This window comes from Aphelocoma coerulescens, chromosome 2 (assembly GCF_041296385.1).
Source record: "Aphelocoma coerulescens isolate FSJ_1873_10779 chromosome 2, UR_Acoe_1.0, whole genome shotgun sequence".
Classification (NCBI taxonomy): Eukaryota; Metazoa; Chordata; class Aves; order Passeriformes; family Corvidae; genus Aphelocoma; species Aphelocoma coerulescens.
Genome location: NC_091015.1, coordinates 70,365,515 through 70,392,472, shown reverse-complemented (window position 1 = coordinate 70,392,472; position 26,958 = coordinate 70,365,515). Strand labels below are relative to the sequence as shown.

At 36.4% G+C, this 26,958-nt stretch overlaps 1 protein-coding gene across 4 annotated transcripts in view; it reads left to right on the top strand.

Moving 5' to 3' along the window:
• Nucleotides 1-26,958, top strand: part of ATP9B (ATPase phospholipid transporting 9B (putative)) — a 157,486-nt gene that overhangs the window by 42,047 nt on the left and 88,481 nt on the right. For all 4 annotated transcript variants that reach the window (XM_069007968.1, XM_069007966.1, XM_069007969.1 and 1 more), the window contains exons 7-8: nucleotides 5,104-5,155; nucleotides 21,609-21,703. In XM_069007968.1, the coding sequence (XP_068864069.1) occupies nucleotides 5,104-5,155; nucleotides 21,609-21,703 (147 nt within the window). The remainder of the gene's footprint in view (nucleotides 1-5,103; nucleotides 5,156-21,608; nucleotides 21,704-26,958) is intronic.

Here is a 26,958-nt window from a genome sequence, read left to right as displayed (position 1 = left end):
AGTGTAGGGAAGACTCTAGTGGCTACTTAGGTAATCTGCCTTCCCTGAAATTCACTGAGATCCATTTCTCTGTTGGATTATACCAGAATTTGGAAAACTGGAGTTACTTTGGGGATCAGTCTGTCATGTATGAAGTTGCTCATTAGCATCTATTTTAGCAGTATTTGCAGTAGCTTAGAGCTTCTTATGTTGTGAGTACCTGAAGTTTCTAATGAAAAAAAAAAGTAATGTCCAAGGATTTAGGGAAGTAATGAGTAGTGTGCTTTTTGATGAAGATTTTAGTCAGGTATCTCAGTAAGATGCATATAATGGTTTGAAAGTTGTATTTCAGCTTCAAGCTCCCTACTGCTGCAGCAGAGCTGCCTTTTTTCCTTTTGACCTAGCTGGGAGTGCCTTCAGACTAATGAAATTAAATGTTTTCTGGTTCTGTTGAGGAGTGTATTTTGTTGGAGCAAGCAGTTTTCAATTTCAGAGTGTGGCTCTTAAGCCAAAGAACCAGTCAGGAGTGAAGTGTTCAATTGCTCACTCTAATGGCAGAGGAACAAGTTAACATTGTATTTGACTGGTAGATGCATCAACAGCATTTCTGCAGTGAAATTAATGACTCACTTGAGCTGAAGATCCATATGTTAACTAGTGACTGCATCACAAATACTAACAACTTAAGTGAAAGGCTTTTCTAGGTTTAAACTTTGAATATCCAGTGATTATTGTCTTTTTTTTTTAATAGTCCTAATTAGTTTCAAAGTATTTCTTAAGTGATTGTAATGTGCTTAAAATAGTTAGGTTCAAGTAATACATCGATTGTTTCAACTGAAAGTTTCATATTGCAGTATTAGTAGGCAGGATGAAGCCTGAACAGATGAAAATATTGCCTAATTTTAAAAGCTGAAAGACATTCATATCTTAGCTAAAAAATGGTTCCCTGCCTTGACCAGTCATGCTACTTCTAGATGTTCTCCTTGGCTTGTGTTAAGATACATTCTTAGTTTCCAGTGGAAGCACAGATGTGCATAGTGTTCCTAAATAAGACAATTGAAGGGATGAGTTGGTGAGTTCAGATATTGTTATTTAGACACTGTACCTTACTGACTGGTTGGAATACATTTTGGAGATGTGAGGAGGGCATAAAACTTAATAACACATTTAGTTAATAATAATAACTACACATTTATGGGCCAACATTTAACAATAACAAGACATAATAGTGATTCGAGGCATGAGAACAGTAATGTTTTTTCTTAAAACCTTGAGAGCTTTTCTTAGAGCTGTGAAGGTACACAATTTTCTTCTTAATCTTGGGTGTAAAGTGAAATCAATCCAGTATTTGCAAGGATTGCAGTTAATGCTAACATGTAGTACTGCACAGCATGCACATCCAAGAAGACAACTGGGAAGTGCCTCTTCTATTTATAACTCAGAAGCGAGCAGGAGTATTTTAGTTAATGAGAAAAGGACATGGTTCGTTGCATGAATGGAGAAGGAAGGACAGTAAATGCAAAATTCCAAGGGTCTGTAGCTATGTGCAGTTGACGGGAATTGGAAGGCTGTCTGGGGAACAGGAAAAGTTCATGTAAATAACAATTTCATGATAATTACATGGGAAAAATATAAAAGTAATTTGAAAGGTATGAGCAGCAGTATTTTTTAAGTGACTATTGTAGCCTGTGTTGCAGGGAAGTCTTTATGGGTTTTCTTGTTTACCAGTCTGGCTGGTATTCCTGGATGGCATGGAGTTACTCATGTGAACCTTGGTGCTGGGGAAGCACTTACCTTGTATTGACCATTGTCTGTCTGTAGTTAGGTCTCTAGGACTGAATCTATAAGTCTGCAAACAGTGAGATAAATGGAAACCCTCCTTTTCTGGAGCTCTAATTCTGCCCAGATTTAAGAAAAACAGTGTATTCAAGTAATTTTCATGACTTATGTATTCAAATTTCAGTATATGTCAATAAACATTTCTGGTATCATCTCCATGGTAATTGAGATTATGTAGTTTTTTCATGGGTTTCTGAATGTTTGAAGTTGTATGTGCTGTCATTTTAACTTGTTCTACTTTGATAAATATGACATGAGAGGGCTAACATGATTGACATACTGCTGCTGTTTGACTGTGACAATGTACAACAGAATTTAATTTTCTCCATAATGAGATGTTAAAGATTTTTGTAGCATATTTGCCATCTGTTTCTGTGTAGTCACTCTTTTATAGTGACTAGGTATGTATCTGCAGGGCTATCTTTGCTCTCCAGAGTCAGCAGTGATAGTGACAATGTTTTCAGTACCTAGTATTCCTGCAGTATCTTTCTGCCCACTTCCAAAGTATGAAAAACCTGATCATAAAACAAGATGTCAATTTTAAATACTTTAAAGACAAGTCAGTCTCTAGCCTTCTCTACATGGTAGGATACATTCAGGTATGTTTATGCAGAAAAGATTACATTATTTTACAGGAAAAAAAAAACAGCAAGAAAGAACACAAAAGAAGGCAAAATCAATATGCATTTTTTGTATTAAAATGAGAAAATATTCACATGACTAATTTGATAACAGTCTATAACTTTCTTACTGGGGGACAGAGGGGGAGGAGTTGCTGATCTCCCTCTGGTGATCACCGACAGGACATGAGGAAATGGAATCACAAGGGCATGCAGTGACAGTACAAGGAGTAACAGCTTTAAATTGAAAAAGGGAAAATATAGATTAGGTAGTAGCCAAAATTTCTTCACTGTGAGGATGGGGAGACACTGGAACAGGTTGCCCAGAGAAGCTGTAGATTCCCTGCCCCTTAGAAGTGTTCAAGGTCAGGCTGGATGGGGCTTTGAGCAACCTGGTCTACTGAAAGGTGTTCCTGCCCATGGCAGAGGGTTGGAACAAGATGATATTTAAGGTCCTTTTCAACCCAAACCATTCTATGATTCTATGAACGAAGCTGCATCAGGGGAAGTTCTGGGAAAAGGCTCATCACTGAGAGTCTGGTCAGTCACTGGAACAGGGTTCCCAGAGAAGAGGTCATGGCACCAAACCTGTTTGAGTTCAAGGACTGTCTGGATGTTCCTCTTAGTCAAATGGTTTAGTCTTAAGTAGTCCTTAAAGCAGCAGGGAGTTGGACTCTGTGATCCTTACGGGTCCCTTCCAACTTCAAATGTTCTATGATTCTGCCCAGTTTTGTCAGGCATAAAGTATCTGAATCTTGGATATTCTGTGCCAGGTGAATGTTTCATTTGCTCAGTGTGAAACATGTCGTCTGTGGAAGTTGGTAGTGACTTGTAGATACATGCTTTGTATTATTAGAACTTCTGTTAAATTCAGTATTAGATCATTTGACTGTTATTCTTGCAAAATTTTTGGATGGTGGTGAAGTGTTTACGCTTGTTTACAAGTAACTGGAAGTTTGTAGGCATGAAGTCAGTAACCTGAAACTTGTGTAATGGATTTATGTCAGAGCTGGCAGGGAAGCTGCAAAAATGTATAGTTAATCTATATTAAGACTGGACATCTGTTTAATTGTTATTGTCATTTAAGGACAGAATTATTTCATTTTGAAGTTGCCTTTTCCTTTTTCTGTTTTTTCCTTATAATAGGTGCATAATAATATAAAGTTAATCCTTTTTCTTCAATTTTTTCCAAATTTGAATGAGATATTCCCAGTTGAATCTGGGCTCATGGTGGATAATAAATTTCACTACACCCTTAATTATTAGCTCTTATTTGGCAAGATTCAAAAAAATGCTGTACTATTTACAGATGAGCAGCCTCTTCAAGGTGAATACTGTTGGCATACCAACAAGTGAATTTTATTTGTAAAAGCACAAAGAGTTAAAATGGGAAATGCTGCAAATCAGGAAATATTAATGGATGAAAATGTATCATTTTAAGTTATGCAGAGGCTTTTTTTCTACCTATGTAGAATTTTTTAGGTAAACTGAAACATGCATCTGTTTTCTGACATTTCCGAACTTCCTCATTTTCCAAGCTTCATCTTTGCTTATCATAGTAGCCCTCTCTGTAGCCCTTTATGGCCCCTCTTTACTGAACTTTCCATAGAGAATACAGTTGCAGTTGCTTCCAGTCCCATTTATGAAATGGTTTTTGGAAGCTAAGCCCATATAACACATACTCTGGCAGTTACCTTGGGCAGATCTCTTCAGATTACAGTATTCCAAATGGCACTGTTGTGGTCACATGCTGATCTTGGGCAGGTTTCTTTGGATTAATGGAAAACTTTGCTTTTTTTCCTTTCCAGTCCTCAGATTTTGATATGTTGGTTATTTTTGCTTTCTCTGGTGTTTCATTCTTAAACCCTGTATTGGCCATGTGGTGCTGGTAGATGCCTTGGGAACAAGTGGAGAGAGAGCTGAGGATTTGGGTAGTTACGTAGCAGATAGCATGTATGTGGGAGGATGGTATTGTTCATTTTGTTTAACCTGTGAAAGCTTAGATTTGCCCTTCTGTGATCAACAAATAATTGAAAACTTGATACAGGAAGTTCTGTGCTGGAAAGGGAAATGGCAGGACTAGTGCATCTGATTGTGCATGTGGTTCTATGTCTTAGATAGTGAGGAAGAGATTCTGTTCATTTTACATATGTGGAATAGGAAAATGCTGTTCCCTAATTTGCTGTTTCCCCTCTGTGTGTTTGTGTGTGTTGGAAGAGAGAAGAATGCTTGGTGTACATGTTTGCAACTTGAGTGCCAAGACAGATATTTTAAATTTGCCTGTTTTTTTTTTCTATTATGTGTGCTAACTCAATGTCAGAGTTTTGCTCAGTGAAATTATGTTTTAAGATATTTCAATTAGATATTTATGTACTTGAAGTACTGTTTTCAGTCAAGAAAATGTGAATCTGTTCTTCAGGTATTTATGATTTACTTATAAGGAACATCTGAAAGGATTAGCTGTTGTTTGCTTATGGTATAATTTTTTGAAAATATTGATTTCTGAATTGCAAATGCTGAATGTAAAGTACTGTGAGAAATCCTATTTTAATTGAGTTTCCATCCAAGTGTGACCTTTGGTGATAGATCTTTCTGGACTTTTGATTGGAATTCCCTTTTTTTCCTATTTACAAAAAAATAAACCTTTTTTTTTTTCTTTTCTCAGAATCAACGAATCCCATCTGACATGGTGTTTCTTAGAACCTCGGAAAAAACGGGTATGTTTTGACAATTCACATTGGTTGCATGACAAGATGGTGGTTGTGGTAAAATTTTAGATTGTACATTGTGGCCAATTTGAAATGGTTAAATAGCTTGATGGAACTCTACCTCCATCAGATTAATGGGAGAGAGTCCATACGTGACAAACACATTATGCTTGGACTGTAAACTAGGAGTAATCTTACTGTGAACATGAGACTTCTACAGATATGTTTCTCTACATGGATGATTTTTATGAGCTGTTTTAATAAAAGGTTTAAATATTAAAAATACTAAAAATATTTGGCATATATATTTATAAGGCTGTACTTGATAAGTATGATTTGACATTATTTTAAATTATTCACACCAGTCATTGTCTTGCAACATACATTTAAATGTCATCTGATTGTCTTTCAGTTATTAAATTGAAAAAAACTAAAATCAGATCCTACTAATATATGTTTAAAATAACTATTTTTGGAAGAACTTATTACAGTTATCTGAATTCCTGAAATAACTTTTTTAGGGTTTTTTTTGCTTCCAAGTAATACTGCCTTTTCGGTCAGTCAAAAAAAAAACCCTAAAAAAAATGAATTTTCTTGGGTGAGAGAAATAAAAGTGCTGCTTGTTAGCTCTGTTTCTCTTAACATGGTGATAGAGGAGTACTCTTAATCTTTAAGAAACAAATATTTCCTTTACAGGAACCCTATAAATTATATCTGTTTTGTAAAGTTTAGAAATTACTACTGGATGCCCCTGTGTATAACTCAAATGAGTTTTCCTCCTTTATATTACCATTTATCTTCAGATCCTGAAGAACTGTCTGGTATTTGTCAGACACTACTAAATTTCACAAAGCTAATAGCTGTGATATTGGTAAGCCCTGTATTAGTGGCACATAGTATTTCACTGTGGCACTGGAGTTCTATCATATATTTCAGATAAAAGCTTAGATTTGTAGAGATCATTTGAAAGAGAAGACAAAAATATTTCTGATAGCCTACGGAATTCTAGTAGAGCTATATATTTGCTAAAAGAAGAAATTGCTGTATATTGCTAATGCTGATTAGATGCAGTGATCATCTATAACTAGCCTGGAGTGACAAAGTTTTCTAGTGGTCTTATATAAGCTCCATCTTTGTTAACCACCCTCTGGTTCAGGATACAGGGGCTTTTCTTTTTATTCTCTCTCAGAACCATACTTTATTAAAAAGCTGAATTTTCTATTAACAAGCAACATGTTAAGTAGTTTTATTGGTGTTGCACTTCTTTAAAAACAAAACAAGAAAACAAAACCACACAAAAATAATTTCCTAAACTTCAAGCATATGACAGTAATTGTTTTTTGACTAAAGAGTGAACACATCTGCTGTTTCTTCCTGATGTTGCAGTTTTGACTGATTTATGCTTTAATTTATAGTTGACGCTTTTAAGTACTTTGTGAAAACAGTTTTTGCATGGTTTTATGTTCTATATGTAATTTTATCTTCTGTGTAATAAAGCAGTTTAACTATAGCTTCTTACTATAAATCTATAAAGAGTAAAGTGTAGAATTTGAACTAATCTCAAAATCCAAACCTTCATGTAAGCTTCTTTTGGGGTAAAGTGCTGTTTTCCAGTTTCAACATTTACATTACATATTAATGTAGTCTGTAGTACTGCAATATCCTACATCTTCACTCAAAAAAAGAAGCAGTTTGAGTTATAAATGGGCAGTTTACAAAGTTCTTCCTGAAACTCACCCCCACAATGACTTTCACAGTTTTCTAGGATACTTTTAACTCTGTGCAGCAGAAGCTGCATTCTTCAGGATATCAAGCTTATTTTGATAAAACTAGTTTCTTATTAGTTGTGTTTTCCCTTTCTTTATCAAATGCATTATCTTTTAGCTAGAATGATCTCTTCAAAGGTCTGATATAATAGCTTGATGTTACTTGTGTGCCTGTATCTAATTTCTAAGATTCCTATGGTTTTTAATCAGACTTCTACAGAAGTGATAGTCTAAAGGCTGATATTGGGGGGACTTTCTTTTGTATTCATGTGACAGTCTGTAACATTGGTATTCCTCTCTTTCATGAATGGAGGCGGCTAGATGGCTGTTTGTATTTTGAGTTAGGATTACTTCCCGGGGGATGGAGCAGGTGGAAATCACTCCTCAAATGTGAATTCTTTGCTGCTGTCAGGCTCCCTGTAAAACAGAGGTTTCCAAAAGATTTTCATTGACTTCCAAAATAAATTTAAAAAAAAAAATAAGCATGGAAAACTTATGGAATAATATATTGGAGTTTTATGTATTTGAAAAGGTAGGAGGGGATTATTTATGGCTGAATCTTGGTTTTACCCATTATATATGGCAGAAGTGACAAGCTATTTGGATGATTTGTTCCATTTATCAGCCTTCCACCAAATGAAAGGAAATGTTCATGCTGAGCTGGCTGCAAAAGATGGTTAAAAGGTTATTTTCATTTTCTGTATAAGCAGGCAGCATGCCAAAAACAACTGACTACCTTAGTGTAAAGCTGTTATGCAAATGTAGGCAAGATCTCTGTTACACCAACACAAAGCTCCTTTGTTGAAATTAAACTAGATTTTAAGTGGCACTTAACAAAACTTTCAGGATAGTTTTTAATTTGTTTGGCATGTTCTCTGCATTTCACTTGTCTATATACCATCTCAATCAAAAATCAAAGGCTAGACAGGGCATTCCAGAGATCATCATATAACTTTATAATTGTCCACAGAAGCTGCCAGCTGAAGCATGTGTTAATAACTTCATTATGGGAGTATCAAAGATACTGTGTGTGTAAAACACAAGAAAAATTTCAAAGAGAAACTCTTTTCTTCTCTAAGCTACAATCCTTGCACTCCACATTGGCTGTGCCTTGGTGCAGTGACTGGCTTTTGATCCAGGTCAGGTATTCCTATGCTAACACATGCTCTGACATAAACTGTGTCCTTCCTGAGAATCTGGTGCATGTGTTTGTAAGACTCTGTGTTTCTGCAATATTTGTACTCTTTTTACTTTCAAATGTGAAATTCTGAAAGGAACATGGACTTTATAGGGTGACTACAGAGTTTCAAAAAAGAATGAATGAAGCTTAATTTTTTTCCAGACAAGCTATTTATTTACGTGCCTCTAATAACCTCAGATTCTTATTATTCATGGTGAAAAGCTGGCATATGCAGTGGCTGGTTCTGAGCTAAGCAAATGTTGATTTTAACTATCAATTTTTGTTAGGTCCTAGAACAGATGACTGTTGGAGCTAGCAGCTTGGCTTTTCTTTTGTTCATATGGTTCTTTCATCCTCTCTTGTTACACAGAAACTCAAGGAACATCCTAACTTTGAGATCATTGGTCTGCCATACTTGGTTGAAATTGGCCAGAAGTCAAAAGTTACTGGGAGAAAGATGGCATGGCAGAATAGCACTGTAAATGGAATTAAGGCTAAGAGACTAATTGCCTAAGTCTGCAGCTGGAATAGCCAAGGGGTAAAAAGCTTTAGGGCCTGTGATGTGTGCCATAGACACTAGGACTGCAAAGAATTGTTTCTATTCTGTACCACTAACTACTTAGGCCTATGACAGACTAATCACGGTGCTGGTAGGATACTGTCTTTCCTTAGTAGCTTTTTAGGGGGGTACGAATTGCTTAATCTTAGTTAAACCCTTCTTATTTTTCCCAAGGTCCTCTTTGTCACAGATAATGCTTTGTGATGGTGTGAAAAGTAAAGCTGGATTTTCTCTTCAGCCTTTTCTGGTGAAATTGAACTTCCACTGGGTGAACAGGAAGTGGTTTTACTGGTCTGCCTCAGCTTTCCTGGCCATAGTATTTGAACCTAGTGCATATCTTCTGTTAAATTTTTTGGTAGACACTTGATTCCATGTAGAGTAACAGCCACTACTTCTGGAAAAGTAGTTTGGATTTTTTTTTCCAGAGAGAGAGAACTGCATTAAAATATTTGTCTTTTGACAAACTTGGAGAAGTTTGTAAAAAAAAAAAGCATATGTAGAAGTCTGGTAATATAAAGTCAAACTTATTTTAATACCTCAGCTGCTGTAGACTTCTCAACAGCTATCAAATTGACAAAAGAGGTTTTTGTTTTGTTTTGTTTTGTTTTATTGTAGAGGTGATACTCTGGAGAGAGCAACTCCCAGTGGGTGGTCAGTTCAACTGCTGTCAAGCATGCTCTCATGCAAAGGTTTTTATCATAAACCAATTTTGTTACTGTTTGTCCTTAAATTCAATACATAATAATTTACTGGTGTGGACATTGCAAAATACTGTCTGCCACAACAGCTATGCAATGGAAGCAGTAGGGAAATGGAAAATCATTTAAAAATCTCACAATCTTTTGTGGAGAACCTTTAACTCTTTGCAAGGTAATGCGGGTTGTACAGTTGCTACATCTGGTATTTTTCAGGCCAGCGTTACATTGTTCTGCTCTGTGCTCATCAGCCCATTTCTCCAGCCTGTCAAGGTTCCCCTGGACGTTTCCCATTGCATAGATCAGTGTTTTGAATTCCACTTTTGAAACTGTTCAAAAATGGTACATTTACGCAGACATAAAATACTAGTTTCAAAGATGTTTATACTTTTGAGAATTGTAGCAAAAAGAGTAATCTCACTTGCATTAAAATTTGTAGTTAAGAGTTTTCAGGATTCCTTACTTGTAATTACTTGAACAACAATGGTATAAGTAAAATGTGGGAATAAAACAGGAAAATAATTTTTAGTTTGAGGCTTTGTAGCAGTTCATTTCTGTAGCAATATAACTCTCAGATGTGATTTTTATTTTAAATGCTAACCACTTAACTGGCATAAACTCTGCAATGCAAGTACAAGCTTAAGTAATCATTCATACAGCTTGATTTTCTGTTGGAAGGAGCTGTGAGTTAACCAGTAAGGGCATACTCCAGAGTCTACCATCTAAAACAAAGTCTGCTCATTAAAGAAGTTTTTTTGAAAATGATGAGTTCTTAAGCATTTCTGTACAAAAAGAGAGCATTATGCCACCAAATACGTTTTACTTGTTTAAAAGATCGCATTTTGTAGATCTTAAAAAGCAAATATTAGTAGAACATTTCTGTCAAAGAATGAAACTCCAAACTCACTGCAAGGAAAAATATAATAAAGGTGATGCTACTACTATCTATTTATTCTGGACAATTAGGAGTAAGTGTTCTACAAATTACTTAATTGTCTGGGCCCCAGCCTGTTCTAGAACTTCAGATATTTGAAAATCAAACCAGAGGAGAAAATGTCAGTTTGGAATTCTGTTGTGCAGCTGATGTCACTTTTTATTTCTTCATAAAGCCAGCTATTCCAGAATAATAAGGCTGAAGGAGTTGCATTTGTCACACATTCTGGAATTTTCTATTATGTTTAGAAAACAAGTGTTCTAAAACTTACCTGTCTGGAAACTAAAATGCTTTGAAAATCTATTGCTATAGAGAATGATAAATGACTAGAGTTAAGTTGTGCACATACGGCCAGATAAAAGTTTATCTTCAGGGCATGAGTAGCTGCCAACAATCTGTCCAAACTACTTTAATCTGTTTCTCTACTTCAGTTCCTATTCTGGTTTTAGCATTTGATTTAACTCAGGCTTGAAATGTTTTGGTATCTGCTTTAAGCCACTGAGTAATAGTGATTGGATGTGATCAGCTACTTGTTTAAGATATAGTCAGATAGTATGAATGTTATGTGGTGGAAGGGGAGGAGGTCTCAGCAAGTATTAGGCTCCCAACAGTATTATACTGTCTCTATTAAAACTGTAAAATTACACAGTAAAATATTATTTGAAGACATGATAATATATATCATTCCCTAATTACTTTCTTTTATTTTCTGTGCATACTTGTCTGATTAGTACAATACGTTTCATTAGATTTGCAGCAAAATAAGCATTAACAAAGAAATATTTAATTTTTTTTTTCTGTATTTAAAAAAAAAGACTAGTAAGAGTTGAGAAAATTGATCTGTAAGGAGTCGGTGTATTGTGTTAGGCATAGATTAGCCTGTTCCTATTTGCCAGTGATAATGCATTTTCCCAGAAGTTCCCAGGGGATTTGGTGGCTTGGCTGGAGTAGCAGTCCGAATGTCCTGAAATCCCAAACAATTCCCCCAGTTTGAGAAACAGTGTAGAGAAACTGAAGGTGAGAATCATCAAAGCAGATCCCAGAGGAAGGGCAAGTCAGGCAAATGACTGTATGTATATCAAGATGTCTAGGTTTTGAAAGACAGGTGTCTGCTAAGGAAGGCAGAAGCCTCCCTTGAAGTGGCAGATATAACCCCTTTCCCTCTGAGTTATTATAATTTTGAAATCAAGGGCCTTTAGGCAAAGATGTGGGAAATAGGAATAACAGTTCTTTACTATTATATATATATATATAGATATATAACCAGTCAAACGAAACAACAATAACCATGGCAGTAACAGCAAACACAAACCCAGTCCCAGCCTTCTCGGCTGTCAGGCCCTTTCCCCTCGGGTGCAGTTCCACTCACAGCCAGCAGGGGCGCTGGCGGCTCCCGGTGAGCAGGGCAGGTGCGATGGTTCCCCCGCGGCTGCAGGGGGCGCTCCGGAGCGAGCTCAGGGAGCACGCGGCACTGGTGCCCTGGGATCCCGGGGAAGGGTGGAACAAAAGCTTCACAAACCTCTGGGCAGCCGATCCCGGACTCTCGGGAACAGCAGGCTGGAACGGCAGGCTGGAGCGGCAGGCACAAGCACAAATCCCGGGTGGCAGACGAGATGTATCCAAAAGGGGAACCCCCCGGAGGTCCAGGCAGGCAGGGCGAGCACGGCTACAATGCAGCGAAGGCTCGAAGCAGCAGCGGGGCAGGGCGGCCACAGCCCAGCCTCCAGCAGGGCAGGGAAAGCAGCTTTGGGATCCTGGCGTTGTTTCCAGCAGAAAGAAAGACGCCGAAAACAGGAACGAACTGAACTCACACCCAGGTGAAAAACAAAAGCCTGGCCAGGCCCTTTTGTCTTCTCTTAAGTACGGCCATTTGTCCCCTAGCAACATGCATATGGGAAAAAATTCCTTTAACGGAAAAAAAAACTAGGACTAAACTAAAACCCCAACACAAGAACTGATAGACTGGTTGGTATGTTGTCAAAGGCAAAAATAGAAAAACAAGATAACTCTTGGCAAAAGTAGGGTTCAAGAATTCCTTGTGTAGAAGTTTATAATCTGTTGTCTGTAAAGTATCTGTTCATAAGAGTCATACCATGCATTATGTTTGGGGGTTTTTTTAAGGTACTGTCTCCTTTTTCTTCTTTTAGATTGTTGAATTTGGCATGGTTTTATTTTCTTCTCTTACCTGAAGGCTCTACTGGGAAAGCTGTTAGTATTACCTTGGTTCTTTGAAGTGATTGGAACAAGTCTCTTGGTGGGCCTCACCTTTAATGTGAAAAAGGAATTTTTGCATAATCTACAAAGTTCTAATTATTAGGTCTAATAATGAGGAGCAATTTGAAGTAGATTCAGAGTTCTCGCTAAAAATTTAGAAATGATCCTCAAATCTATCTTAATGCATTCATGAGCAAAGGATGGCTTGCACATGTTCATTTGATTCTGACTTTCATGTGGGGCTTGAGGTGTGTGGCTGGCCGGAGTTGGAATGGAAACTTGCATAGACTTGAAATACCTCAGTCTAGCAGCTCTTTTTCCAGTGATAGAAAACCTAACTTGGAGCAACCTGTCTTGTAAGGAGTACCCAGCTGAGAGACTGGGTTTTCCATGCAGCTGCTGTGGTCCACGTTGCCATGCTGTCACTGCTCTTGGTATATATGATGGCTAAATATGAAAATTCCCTAGGGTGTATCACTGTGTCCCGCAGCCGTAGGGAGGAGGAGAGAAGCAGGAATTGGGCAGCAATTGTGCAGCAAGATTGATTTATTTAATTATTTTACAAACTCCTTTATAGACTTTTTTCTTCACAGTCTAATTGGACCAAGGATCAGCCACCCCTTGTGGGTGATTGGCTAAAATCCTAAAACATCCATTGTCAAAATATTTTTCTACTGTAGTATAAACAAGGCTTCTAAGGCTGGAGGTGTTTCATTGTTTATAGAACTCTGCTACTGTCTTCTGTGAGAGAGAAAAGTCTCTCACAGACTTAGAAAATAGCAAGAAAATCCTTGCTAGCAGCATTTTTGTATCCACAGCTAAATGCAATTTAGCTCAAATATTTAATTTCAGCTACAGTCCTGATTGAAGGTTTCCATTTAGCTTTACACAGCCTTCTTCTGTCTGTCAAGTAAAAGGAAATTGGAAAAATTATAAATCCTCTGCTTTTTGCTTTAATGAAGTCCAGTGTTAAATCTTTATAGCTGGGTCTGTTGTTTCTTCCTGGTTCCCAAACAGTAAAGGAGAATGTGCTTTTCCCTGCTAAATTTTAATTAAAAATTTATCCTCTTGTTTTTCACATGCCTGTTGTAACCTGATGGTTTTGTCAACTCCTTTGACTTGCACTTTTCTGTGTTTAAGCTTTATGAGATACCAAGCCTTTTATTCCTGCTTCTCCTGATTTAGTTAATGGAATGTCCTTCACGTTGATTATTACTGCTGCTGCTAAAATCTTGGAGGCAAAACATGCTCTCAGTGGATTCTGGTATATTTGGCCATATGCTTTTCTCAACCTCCTCTGTGAGATCTGCTTTCATCAAAAGAGGAAATGCTCCTTAAGTCTTCTCTAAGCCCTCTTCTTTGAGATGTGTATTTTTTGTATTACTGGTCTTTAGAAATACTTAAGTGCATTAGGAAGGCTGATGGGGACAGTGAATTCTGCTGTGCTGTCAGAGCTCTCAAATCATGGAGCTGTTTCGTCACTATTTTTATTTTATCTGAAAAGTGAGAATTTTTTTAGTGTTCTAAGCATTGTCTATGGCAGACTTTTTGATTTAGTCATTACTCTGAAGACGTAAATAATGCACACCATCTTTTCTCTGTATCACTGGGTTTCTGCAAAAAGAGATTGCTAGTATGCATCAGAAGAATAATGGAGCAAGGTGGTGCATCAAATCCTATTAAATGGAAAAGATTAATGTTTTCGAGTATCCTTCTGTATATCTCAAAATAATATAAATCAGTAAGCTAAAATTTGAGAATGTGAATATGAATGTAGATTTTTTTTTTTAACTTGAAACATTGTTTGCTATATCTGAGAATTCCATAATGTTTTAATAGAGATAAAAATTCCTAAAGCATACTGAATCAATACTGCAATTCAAAAAAGATGCAATGTGATCAAGCTTGGATTAAAAAACGTCTGAGTTCTTGTCAATAAGGAACTGTGATGAGTTTAAGGGTATCATATTGACTGTGTATTAATACATGGTATCCTATAAGACCAACAGCTGATTGTTTAGAATGTAAATGAAACTGTTGATGGATCCAGTGACTGATGGCTTAAATTCCAATTAATCAATTGCTTCATCGGTTTCTTAATTCAGATCAAATATCTCAAGTGCACACAGTTCTTCCCTGGTCTTCAGAGAAATTAATGCTTTTAAACTAATTTAATCAGTCTTCTATAAATGTGCATCCTCTGGCACGGTGATGTAGCTTAAATGCTTAGGATGTTTCAGGTGTCTTGTGGTTTTGTTCCCCCTCAGAAGCTATCATAATTGAAAGCTTTTTGTTAGAGTAGTAAATGAAACTCTGTACTCCAATATGTCATCTTGGTGCTGCTATTCACCTTGTCATCAGCTTAAAATTTTCATGCCCATAGTCACTTAAGTAATATAAATGATTTAAAAATTAAGCTGTTTGTAAATGATCTGGTGTTAGGTGTGCAAAGTCAGTTTTACTTTTGCTGGGTGCATTCTAGTAACCCATCTCTTTCAATGTTTTTCACTTAAAGCAGAAAGGCTGGTAATATTGCCAGAAAATATAAAGCTGTTTATGACACCGCAGTTCCACGTGCCCTGTTTCCCACTGACCCATCAATTAATTCATCAACACTTGACACAAGCTCTTCACTCTGTCACTTACACCAGTTGATCTTAATTTGATTGCTGTTAAAACCTTCCTTTCCTGGTAACTGTTGTCAATTATACAAAATAAAATCAAGTATTCATAAGTAGGCTGTAATAGGATACAGGTAGACAGATTTAATAATTCAGTTTTGCTGAGGCTTGAAAGGCATTAGTTTTAGCTGTTGTTCTCATTTGTAAAAAATTCATTGGATGCAGCTCTTGAGAGAGAAGGCAGACATAATTTTATTTATTTAGATTTGACAGAGAAGAACCCAGACATGCAGTGATGGTTTAGTATTATCTCTGTTTAACTGACAGGAATTCTTATCAGTTTCATATTATAGAAAGTAAATGTAATTTACTTTCATGATTTTTTTTTTTACTGGTTTAAGTGCACACATTCTAGGATTGGTTTTTGACAATATCTGTAATGGAGTGTGGAATTCAACCCTGCATTTATGCAGGAAGAACAATACCTTTTCAAGACTGGGGTGCCTGGTCTTTAATATGCTTGTAAAATATGCATATTCCTGTACATCTTCTATATACAACTAAATTATAGTTGCTTCCCTCTGATGCATCTTCATTGCAGTATAACATTAAAATGTGTGCTATGGCATATTTGAATTATACCTATAAGTTTACTTTGGTCCTTATTGGCAAGTCGACTTTTTAAGCTTGCCGATAATTGGCAAAAAATTTGCAAGCAGAAATCTATTAATTTTAATTTTTTCTGAGAGAACATTAAATATAGTTTTCAGAACTTCTGTGTTGATTAACTTCGTATACACTGTTCTTCACTGTGTACACTGATGTTTGTAACAAATACCATGTGTGGGTTGAGCGGTAAGACTGTGGAAGGGATTTGAATGTACTTGTGAAATCTAAAAATGGCAATATTTAAAAAAATAATTTCACTTGTAAAATGCTGATTAAAAAGGCATAGTCAAAGACAAGATCTGCTCTAAGTGATTGCTCAAAGCAAGAGCAGAAAAAGTGAAGGATAGCAGTGTGGAACTCCTTTTATACTGTGTCATTTACTTTGTCGCTTTTTAATGCTAGTCAGAATGAGTTATTCCTTAGTGGTTTTTTTTTCCTGAATTCAGAATCCTCTTGTGTCTCGCCTCATGACTTAGAACTGCTTTCTCAGACCCTTCTTCCAGGCCAAGAGCTGGGAACTGAAAATTAAGTTTGGACACAGGACAAGTTGGATAGTTAAGTTTGTTATGTCAAAAAAAAATCTTAATTTCTCAGGGTGCTATTTGTCAAGAAACATGGCCAGTCCTGGAAAGCAAGTATTAGCATATTTTAGCTTTAAGTCCAACCTTCTCTTTGTAAAAACAAAGCCAGTAGACTTCATGATCAAGAAGGAAGCAGAGAGGAAGCTCTTTCTTTTCATCATGCTACTCTACCTGAACTTTTTTGCTTGCCATTTTCAGTCTGATTTGCACGGAATTTCTGTGAGCTGATGCATGCATTTTGAGGTATTTGAATTCAATTATGCAGTCTAGGATTATTCAAGAGTATTACTGCCTAACAAAGAACATTAGGTCATACTTGTATAAATGGTAGGATGTTCTGTGTCTGCCTGATTACTTAAGGACACTACTAGGCTACTAAGAAAAGTTTAGTAGTATACAACAGAACAGTCTTTGCCTAAAGCATCTCTGAAAGAAATGTCTGTGATATGCAGGAATGTATGTAATTGTAACAAAGGAGATGCTACAAATAACAGTTTTGATTCTGCAGCAAACGAAATCAACTTCTCCAGGGCAGTTGAGATTTCCTTTCTACATGTATTTCAAATATTAAATCCCAATGTAATTAAGATGACATGATTTTTTTTTTTCATTACAGCTTTCCATTAAAATTGGGTGATGCAATTTTACGTAGAATAAATTATTTTACTTTTGTGAAGTAATTGCTCTTAGTCTGTCAATACTTCTATTTTGGATTTCCTGTGTTAAATACACTTTCTATAAAAACTACTTGTTAAACAGACTGAATATTAAGCTAATTGTTTTAAGGAGAAATTATCCATCTTTCTGCTTAACAGAAACAACATTTCCAAATCAAATAAAATAGGAACAAATAATTTAATTAATACACACCAAATTTTCTTTTCTGAGTGACTTTCTTAATAAAGCCCAGAAGCTAGAATACATTTAAGAAAATATGTAACATCCCAAGTAATAGCTTGTTTTCAGAAGCCTATTTTATAAACTGTATTTAATACTTGGGAGTATGTATGTAAAAATAAAATTTATGTGCTTGATAGTAGCACAAGTTCATATACATTACTATAATTTCAAGAATTTAAAGACATCCACATATAAATAAATTAATACATAAAATATGATTAGCAAGGTCAGTAGTAAAAAAAAAATCTAGATTAGGCTATCTGATGATGGTGCATAGTATTAACTAAGAGAAAACTTATGATGTAATTGTGTTTTACTTGATTAAGAAGCTTCCCTTTCTGGTTTGGCGAAGAATTTTTTCCCTTTTTTTTTCTCTCTCCTGCACTTTTTTTAAGGTGAAAATAAAACCAGCTTTCTCAAAGGATGATCTGTATTTAGTTTGAGAATTTTTGTTTAGGGCCCTTTTCTTCAGGATTCCTAGAGGCAGGTAGGTCACTGATGCATGTGCACATGTACACCATTCCCAGAAGCATTTGATGCGTACGCGTCCTTCAGGTATGTTCTGACTGAAGCCTTAAGTCCCGCACACACTGAGGAAGGAGAATTCTTCCTGCTTACTTGGTATTAACAGTACCTTTGTTTGACAAAGCTAGGCCAGGCATATCATGGCCCTAAATTAGTGCCATCATAGATGAACTTTTTTATCTCTATTTCAAAACACCATGAAAGCTACTGAAATAAACATTCTTTTTCTTCAGCATTCTACTAGCACATAAAATAGCTGTAACGAAAGATATTTTTATCCATAATATCTCAAACATAAGTAGGAAGTCTGTTAATTATTATCAATGTATCCTTATAATGTGAAGTTACATAGTTATTTCAAGTTCTTAAAATCATATTCATCTTTTGTATTGAGGTGCGTTTTTTCCATGGAAAAGCAACCTTAGGGTAAATTCTGGACAGGACTCAAATAAGTGAGCTCTTGCTAAACCAGCAAACCAGAATTTTAGTCCCAGGACTTTCCTAAGCATTCAAGTTTGAAAGTTTCAACTGAAATGGTTTCAAAAATCAGTTTAGTTGCTACTTGGGCAGCACCTTGCATGCACTTGCTCTACAGTGATTTCTGACTGTCTTCAGCTGATTAGGCTAAATAAATATTACATACCTGTAAAGTGGTTTAAATGTGCTTATGAAGTTTGCACCACTTTTGATAAATGATTAAGCTATTTAGGCCCAGTGGAATTTCCTTGAATCAACCTTAAATTCTAATTCAGATAATTCCAAAATTTTCACTTGAATGATGGAAATAAGTCAGATGTTCACAATGTACAACTTTGTCTACTAATTTTGAACAACTGTATAGTTATGGGAAATGAGCGTCTGAGTCCCTCACTGTATAAAGTAAAAGTTTTAATTTTGTACATTCTTTTTTATACATAGCCTTATGAAAATTTCTCATGTCCAGTGTGTAATTAAATTTTTATTTTTCTTTTTTAGTTTTTTCTTTTTGTAAACAGCTACTTTTGATTGGTAAATACTTAAAATGCTTAATGGTGTGTCCGTAAAGCAGCATAAATGTTAAAAAATTTCATTCTGTGTGTGCTGTAAAATAATTGTCAGGTTCAACAGTTATTTCTGTATTCAGAAGGAATGCAACTCCTGACATGTATAGCTCATTTGGAGATTTCTTTTTTTTCTGGCTAGTCATATTCAGGTTAGAAATGTAAGAGGTTTTTAACAATGGCCTAAAGCATTCTGCTGAAGTATGTAACATGATTTTTACAACTTTTTTGTGGGGGTTTTTTGGTTTTAATTTTGTGACTGGGGGAGGAGGGTGCAATGCTTCCAAGCATTTTAAAATTAAAAAATGAGAATACTTATTTTTTTCAAAAGACTCTAAATTTTAGAAGTTTTCTGTACTGCTGACTCAAATACTTCTCAAAGTTAAGCTACATGTGGCTTCCACAGAATACATAGTGGAGAATATTTAGTTTTACAAAAATTCAAGGTTTTTGGTAGGGGTGAAGAGTTGTTTTTATACTTTCTAATTACGTATTTAATCTTCCATGTTTATAGCTTAGTTAAGCCAAGTTACTTTAGAGAATAAGTAAAATTACTTAGTCAAATCTACTGCAATATTTGAGGTAGAGAAGAGGATTGTATTGTTTCGGTTTTGCTTTTGTGATCACTGTTGAAAGCTGACTTGGCAGAAAGCAGTCCCTTTTTCTGGATAAAAGGGAAACAGGCTATGAGATAAGTTATTGATGAAATTAACTGCTGAAGTGAAGAGGAAATGCAGCTGGCCAATACATGTCATAGTGTGAGCTCTATTAAATGAATATATGTGCAGTCAACCATTCACAGCAGCCACACTGGTCTTGAACTGCATTGATCTATAGTATAATTCTAAATGAAATTGATGCAAGAGAGCAACCATTGACAGCAAGGGTAAAGAGAACCATGAAATGTCTTGTACAAGAAAAGTATGATGGAGAGTAGGCTCATCTATGCCATGGACAGAAAGTGCAGGGATACCATGATATTTCTAGGTGTTCCTAGGTACTTCACACTTCATTATAATGCAGTAGATGTCACTGACTCTTCAAAAAGTGCTTCATAGTATTTTATTTCTAGAAGAAAATCCATAAAGCATTCTGTTAAGAATTTAAAACCAGCTTTTCAAGAACTTCAGACACAGCTTTGTAGCTTGCATCTCTGAGCTTTGGGTGAAATTTAGTTGTGATGATGTTTTCTGAGAGCTGTTTATATTAACATTTAAAGATTTGTTTATTTACAATGCACTTAATAGAAATATAGCTGTTACATGAAAGCTTCTTTCATGTAAGATTACATGTTACATGTAAGATTCTTTCGAGTCTGTTGTGCAAAAACGCTACCTTTTAGTCAGATACAATTTCAGGTGACTTCTCTCTCATGCATGTCCTTTCAGATGGTTAGCTCATGAAACTGCTTAATTTGCAGGCTTTGATGGATAAACCATTATGTTCTGTTAGACTTTACTTACACCAGGGTCCACGCGTCCTATAGATTAATCTCCCTCTTAATTTATGTTCACTGGTAGGTACCCTTTCTTGACATATTGCCTTGACACATTCTAGCAGACTCTCTTCTTGTCTGTCATAAGACTCAAACCTGGATAAACTCCTTTGCAGTGTTTCCTTCCACTTAATTGCTACCACATCACTTCTAGGGGTAAAACTACTTCCTTAGTTTTTATTGGATTGGTTGAAATACAGAAGGAAATATGGGTGTGTTTATATACATGTCTGTTGAAATTTATGAATAACTTGTAAAATCTATTCTTTGCACACCCATAGCGCCCAGTAACAATAGTGCATACTGTTGTTTAGCTGTAGTATAAAGGAAATTGTAAATACTACTTCAGAAATATTTAAGACTTCTCTAGTGTAGCAATTGTGAAGAGTGTTGCTAAGATTTTACCACCTTTTTAAAAGGAATGATAGTTAGTTTTGTATTTTTTAATAGATTTGCAATGTTTCTGTGTGGTCTTTTTTGCATCTTACATTAATAATATATGTAATACTCCAAACTTGACAGTATCAAACTAGTTATGGGAGTGAGGGGAGGTTCTGCAGTGGTCTCTGTTTTCTGTTCCTTCAATACTGGTCTTCTGTCTGTACAGCACACTGATTCTCTTCACTGTATGTCAGTTTGTATCTTGAGCTTCCCTTGTATCTTAAGTACTTTGCATGTGTCGACAGGTTTCTTTAGTCTTGGATCACTGATTGTTGCAGATGATCCGAAATTACTTCTTTTAAGTTTAGTACATTCAGATTCCACGTTGTTTTAAATGCTGTCCATGTTAAGGACTTATTTAAATTTTTTTTTCAGAGAAGCCAGGAGACAATAAGCAATGAAAGTTTGTGATGTCATACCAGCAAGGAGAAAAAAATCACAGGCATCAGTTAATTATTCTGTTGTGTTGGAATTGTATAAGTGACAGAATTGCATGAAGAAATAAAACTAAACCTTTTTCAACTCCAGTTGAAGTTGTATCTCATGATGATAACATTTGAAACCCTATCTAGAAATTTTGAAGAAACCTGTAAAATGGAAGTTATCTCCATTCATAAACAGACATATTGTTAATTTTATTGGAAAAAACGGTCAATTGTGTGATATCTAAACCATTCCTGGAAGAAAGCACACAAACACTCCAGAATACAAATCCTTTTATACGTTGCACATTTATTTAAAAATGGTTGTAAATTGTGTTGTTTTCACTCTTCTAAATGTTTTAACCCAAACTGAATTTTTGAAATTAAAATAATAATTTGATGTCTCTTTGTAACTTCAAGGTTCGTGTTTCATTCGAACTGACCAGCTGGATGGAGAAACAGACTGGAAACTGAAGGTTGCTGTCAGTTGCACACAAAGATTGCCAGCTTTGGGGGTAAGCATTCTCTTTGCTTTTAAGTTATCTTCTATATGTGCATATATATATCTGTTATCTAAAAGATTGTTACAGTTACTGTAAGTATTGAAAAATACCTGTTACCGGCGCCTTAGTTTTTACAATAAATAAGACAACAGATATTCCACTGGATGCTGAAGAAGAAGCTGGTTACACAAATATTCCGGGTTTTCCAACTGAAAAGAAACTGAGTCAGAATTGGATTTTTATCTTTTAACTTAGTGGTTCTTGGTGTTGTCCACACTGAGATTCACAGTCTCTAGAAGCAAATCACAGTTACAGTGTTTTCAACCAAGTGTTAGACTGCAAGTGCAAACTATTCTTGTCTCAGGAACCATTTCTTTAATCACTTACTTGTGAGCTTGGGAAACAATAGTCTGCTCCTGGAAGGGTGAAGTCCTTTTTGTTGTCAGCATTCTTTCTGGTCTGACTAGGAGCAATGTGCAGGTTCTTGCAAGCAGGGCTCTCTAAGAGTGGCCTGAATGTGGGTATTTTTTGAGTGCATATATGTGTTGTGTCACAAGTAGATCTAAAATCATGAAAAGGGACACAGGTGTGTGTGCGCCTATATATACACCCATCCAAAATAGACACATACCTACAAAAGCAAATGTAAAATTGTATAAAAGTCTCCTTTACAAGAAGCTGAATTGTTTCCCTTGCACTGGGAAAGCTTGCTGTTACACAACACTGGCAAGTTGGCTTGGTATTAGATCTCCTTTGAAAACATATTCAATTGACAAGCTTGTGGAAATTTACCTCTACAGAATTTCTGGTGTTTTGACACTAAATCTTTTAGGTGTTTTATTAAAGGCAAATATACCTTAAGTGGACTGTTTATATTGCATCTCAATAGGAAAAGTATTAGATTATGTGCCAGATCTTAGCAGGTCTTCTGCAGTTACACTTCCAGAAATTGAGTTGCTGCCACACTCATATTAGCAAAAAGGAGAGGTTTTTTCCTGTGTTCATATTCTCTGACTATTGGTTTCACAAGTGACAGGAGAAGGAAAAAGTAGTTACATTGCACTTTAGAGGACTGAGAACAAGGTTTGGAACTAAAGGTTGGTCATGCCAAACAGAGATGCCAAGTCAGGCTTCAAGTCATGAGTTCTGGTCCAAGAACAGACTTTAAGAAATATTCTGTAACCTACAGTTTAGTATTTGTAATAAGGCTTTTCTTGTAGTTTTTAACATTTAATCATGGCCTTCTCATGTATTCTCATTAAAAGAAAATCATATCCAAATTTGAGACAGATGCAATGTGTTTGACTAAAATACAGTCAACTTTCTATCTTGCTTTTATTTATTTTTTTTAATTTAGTAGTACTTTTCCAACGGTTACACGTGTTCAATTTTACTGTTATGTTTTGTTTGTCTTTTTTTTGAAAACATCACTGACCACAGTTGCAAATACTGTGCAAAGCACTGCCTCAGAGTTTTATTTGCTGGTTATAATTTTGATGTTTTGAGATTAGACATTTTGGTGTATTGAGGCCGATGAAATCTGGAGAAAGTTACAATGCAGAGGTTTCTCTGCCCTATCTTTTGGAAAAGAAAAAAAACCTTTTGCATTAACTTTTTTTTTCCTAAAAAATCCAAATCCATGTTTGAAGTTTTTCCCTTCTTGTTAGGAAGAAAGTATGGAATTAGCTTTCTAGCTATCATGTTAGGTGGAGCATGAAGGTTTTGTACTGTAACTTTTATATTATGTTCTTTGATTTTTATTTTTTTTTTAAACAATTATCAATAGACTTGACAAAGCATTAAGCATCTATGGAGATAATACAAAATTATGGTTAAATCTGTGCAGTATGATTTGGAGAACTAAATGATTGTACCTTTTTAGATTGGTAAATCAGAAGTGGTTGAAGTTGGGATGTCTGCATTTGAGTGGTGGGACATGCAGCCTCGTCTTCTTGCAGACATGAAGGTTCGCTTCAGATGGTCGTTGTTTTGGGTGTGAAGGGGAGCGAAGGCAAGATATCACCAGGAAATTATTTGTGCATCTTAGAAGCAATATAGAGGAGTCAACTCTACAATATAGTAACCATTTCTTCCTTAGTTGTTTCCGCTTAGAGCTATTAACCTCACTCTAACTGATTTGGGCTTCTTGCAAGATCTTTATACTCTCCCTCTTGAGCTGTAGGTGATAACCTGAGTTGTATCATAAGTGTGGTTAATCAGGAGCTGCTTCCACTTAACACATGTTTCCTGGCTACCAGCAGCACATGAAAGCCACCAAGCAGTTGCTGTGCCTCTGCCCTTTCTCACACCACTCAGTTATTGGTGCTTACCCGTGCTAGACAAGGCTTTGTTTGCATTAAGTTGACATTTCATCCTGAAGTAACTGAAAATGGGTGTAATACTTCCTGCCAACTAAACTAAACTACTTCGAAATTTCTGTACTATGGGGTTTGGTCAAACCACTTACACTTAGTGGTTCTTTACTGAGCTCATTTTAAATGGCTGCTCCCAGCAAGTCTTAGACTGTTTGCAGTGCTCATGTTATACATCTACTTCGTTCCTAAGCCCCATCTGTCTGTGACTTACGTTAGTGGAACGGTAGCCTAATGCACCCAAATGTAAATGGTTTTTAAAGGGTTCTCATATTTGTCACAGAAAACAATGCTCAGTGCCTATCGCAGAATACTATTTCCACTCCTGTGGAAAAGCACATTGGTAATTCTTAGATTTCTGCAAAGACACTTTTACCTTCACTCAAATGACAGTGATACGCAGGAATGTCAGTCATGTAAAGAAACTCTGTGGATAGACAACTTCAGAGATTGGTTTGGAGGTCTAAGCAAGCTATGAATATCAAACTAACAAAAAATAGCATTATGAAATTATTTTACTGTAAGCATAATTTTTGTGCTTTATAATAGAGTCAATAAGCTACATTTTTATGTGGGCCCTACAAGAAGTCAAAATGCAGTGTTCAGAATTATTTCTTTATAGTTACACAGTTGGGTTCCTTTCCTGTACAGCATGCCAGGCGGATCGTGCAGCGACCCGTCCAGCTGCAGTGTCAGGCAGTGCGGCCCGGAGCAGCCGTGGGGGGCTCGGCGCTCCCGCCGCGCCCGCTCCAAACCCGGCCGTGAGGGCCGCGGGGCCCGGGCCGCCCCTGCCGCGCCAGGACCCGATCCTCCCAGCTCGCTGCGGGAGTTCGGGACAGCTACACAATCCCCGGCTCCCAAGGTTAAATCCCTATGGGCATGTGATGAGCCAGCACCCGGCTGCTTCTCCCCGGCAGAACCCGTGCCAACCGGGGCAGCGGGGCACAGTCCCTGCGGCTCTGCTCTCTCTGCCCCTGGGCTAACGTTTCGAGGTGTTGCCGGGTGGATCACATTATTCCAGAGGCTCATCACACGTGCCTGCCACAGTGACTTCTCTACAGTGGCTTCTCCACGAGTGTGTGATGCACTTTCAAAGCTGACTCACAGTTCATACTTCCATATTGAAATATATTTTAATAATTAAAAATATAATTTATGCAAATGGAACATAAAATAGACTATGCACAGTTAGCTGTTGTGTTGGATAGAATATACTCTCTGTAATTGTCCCTCGTTTTCATTTCTTTAGGTGTAAAAACATAGTCATTAAGGTTTGAAAAGACCTCTAAGATTGTTGAATCCGGTGAACAGCCTCACTGTGTTCACCACTAAACTGTGTCCCCAAGTGCCACATCCACATGCCTTTTGAACACTTTTGAACACACAGCCTGACCACACTTTCTGTGAAGAAATTTTTTTCTAAGATCTAATTTAAACCTCCCCTGAAACAACTTGGGGCCGTTTCCTCTGCTGCTGTCACTTGTTACCTGGGAGAAGAGACTGACCCCCACGTCGCTACAACCTCCTTTTAGGTAGGAGAGTGAGTATCTTGTGTTGGCATGATCTGTCAGCCGTGTCAACAGAGCAGCACTGTAATCCTAGCCACTGTGACACCCAAAACAAACAAATCTGCAGACCTTCAGAGCTTTTCTTAAAGAACGGATGATACCACCAAGACAATCGGTGCAGATTTCGTTGTCTTTCTAAAGCACTTAATGTGATCAGAGAATTAAAATTTCAGCAAGTCACTTAATGATGGCTGAGCAGCAAATATGGTAACACCTAGATTAGGTTTCTTGCAGTTTCATAGTACTAGGTGGGACAGTTCTGGCAATACATGAGTTCTGCGGCATTTTTCTTTAGCTTGTGTGATCAGCTATATTTATTAACAGCAGTGAGGTCACTGTAATTTTAAATAAATGGTGACTTGCTGATTTATATCAGAAGATCCATACAGCAGTAAACAATACCATTTACATTTAATTAGTTTTATTGAACCAAAGGCAATTTTATTTGCAATGAACTACATGTTATGATTAAGAATGTATTTTAATGATCTTTAAGTAAGGTGAACAAATGTTGCCCTTGACCTAATAGAGGAGATTTTTCTATGTTATTGATAACTGTGGTGATTTTTAAATTGTGAAATGCAAAAGAGAACATTTTCATTATTGTACCATCACAAAGTCATTTTCTGACTTGCAGTGTAGAAGGATGAAATGCATCCTTCTCAATAATTATTTTCAAGTATGAGATAATTAAATACATATCAATTTTTTAAGAAAAATCTCATCTACTGTTATATAAGAATAATTTTTTTTGCTTGAGATTCAAGTCTTTCATGTAGTTTTTTTTAAATCTAGAACTGTTACAATCCCCACCCAAACGTGTTTTTTGTCTTGAGTAAGAAGATAACTAAGGTCATTTGCCCTTATTGCGTCCTAAAAGAGATGTAATTTTAGATGTAGAATACTGTTTCCATTGAAGGTATCAGTAGAACTATTTGACTTCAGTGAATCAGCTGCTCAATGTATTAGTATGAAAATAAGTCTTTATTGAAGCTGAGTTTCACAAATCCCCCATTAGTGAAATCATTAATAAAAAGTAGTTGCCTTTTATAAAAATAATAGAATCAAATCCTTTGTTTAAGGTAATTTCCCTTTCCCCTGCTTTTATATAAGGGAAAGCAATGACATAACCTGATGTTCCAGTTTGGCCAAGGTAAGTCCAGTTTGGACAAGGTAATTTTTTCTTGCCTAGTGACCAGAAATGATATTTATATGTACTGTTGCTTACAAATCTTGATGTCTCCTTGTTAAAGTCACCCTCATGACTTCTTTCAAGACATTGAGAGGAGAAATGCACAGCTTCCATACTGGAAAAGCAGCACTTGGT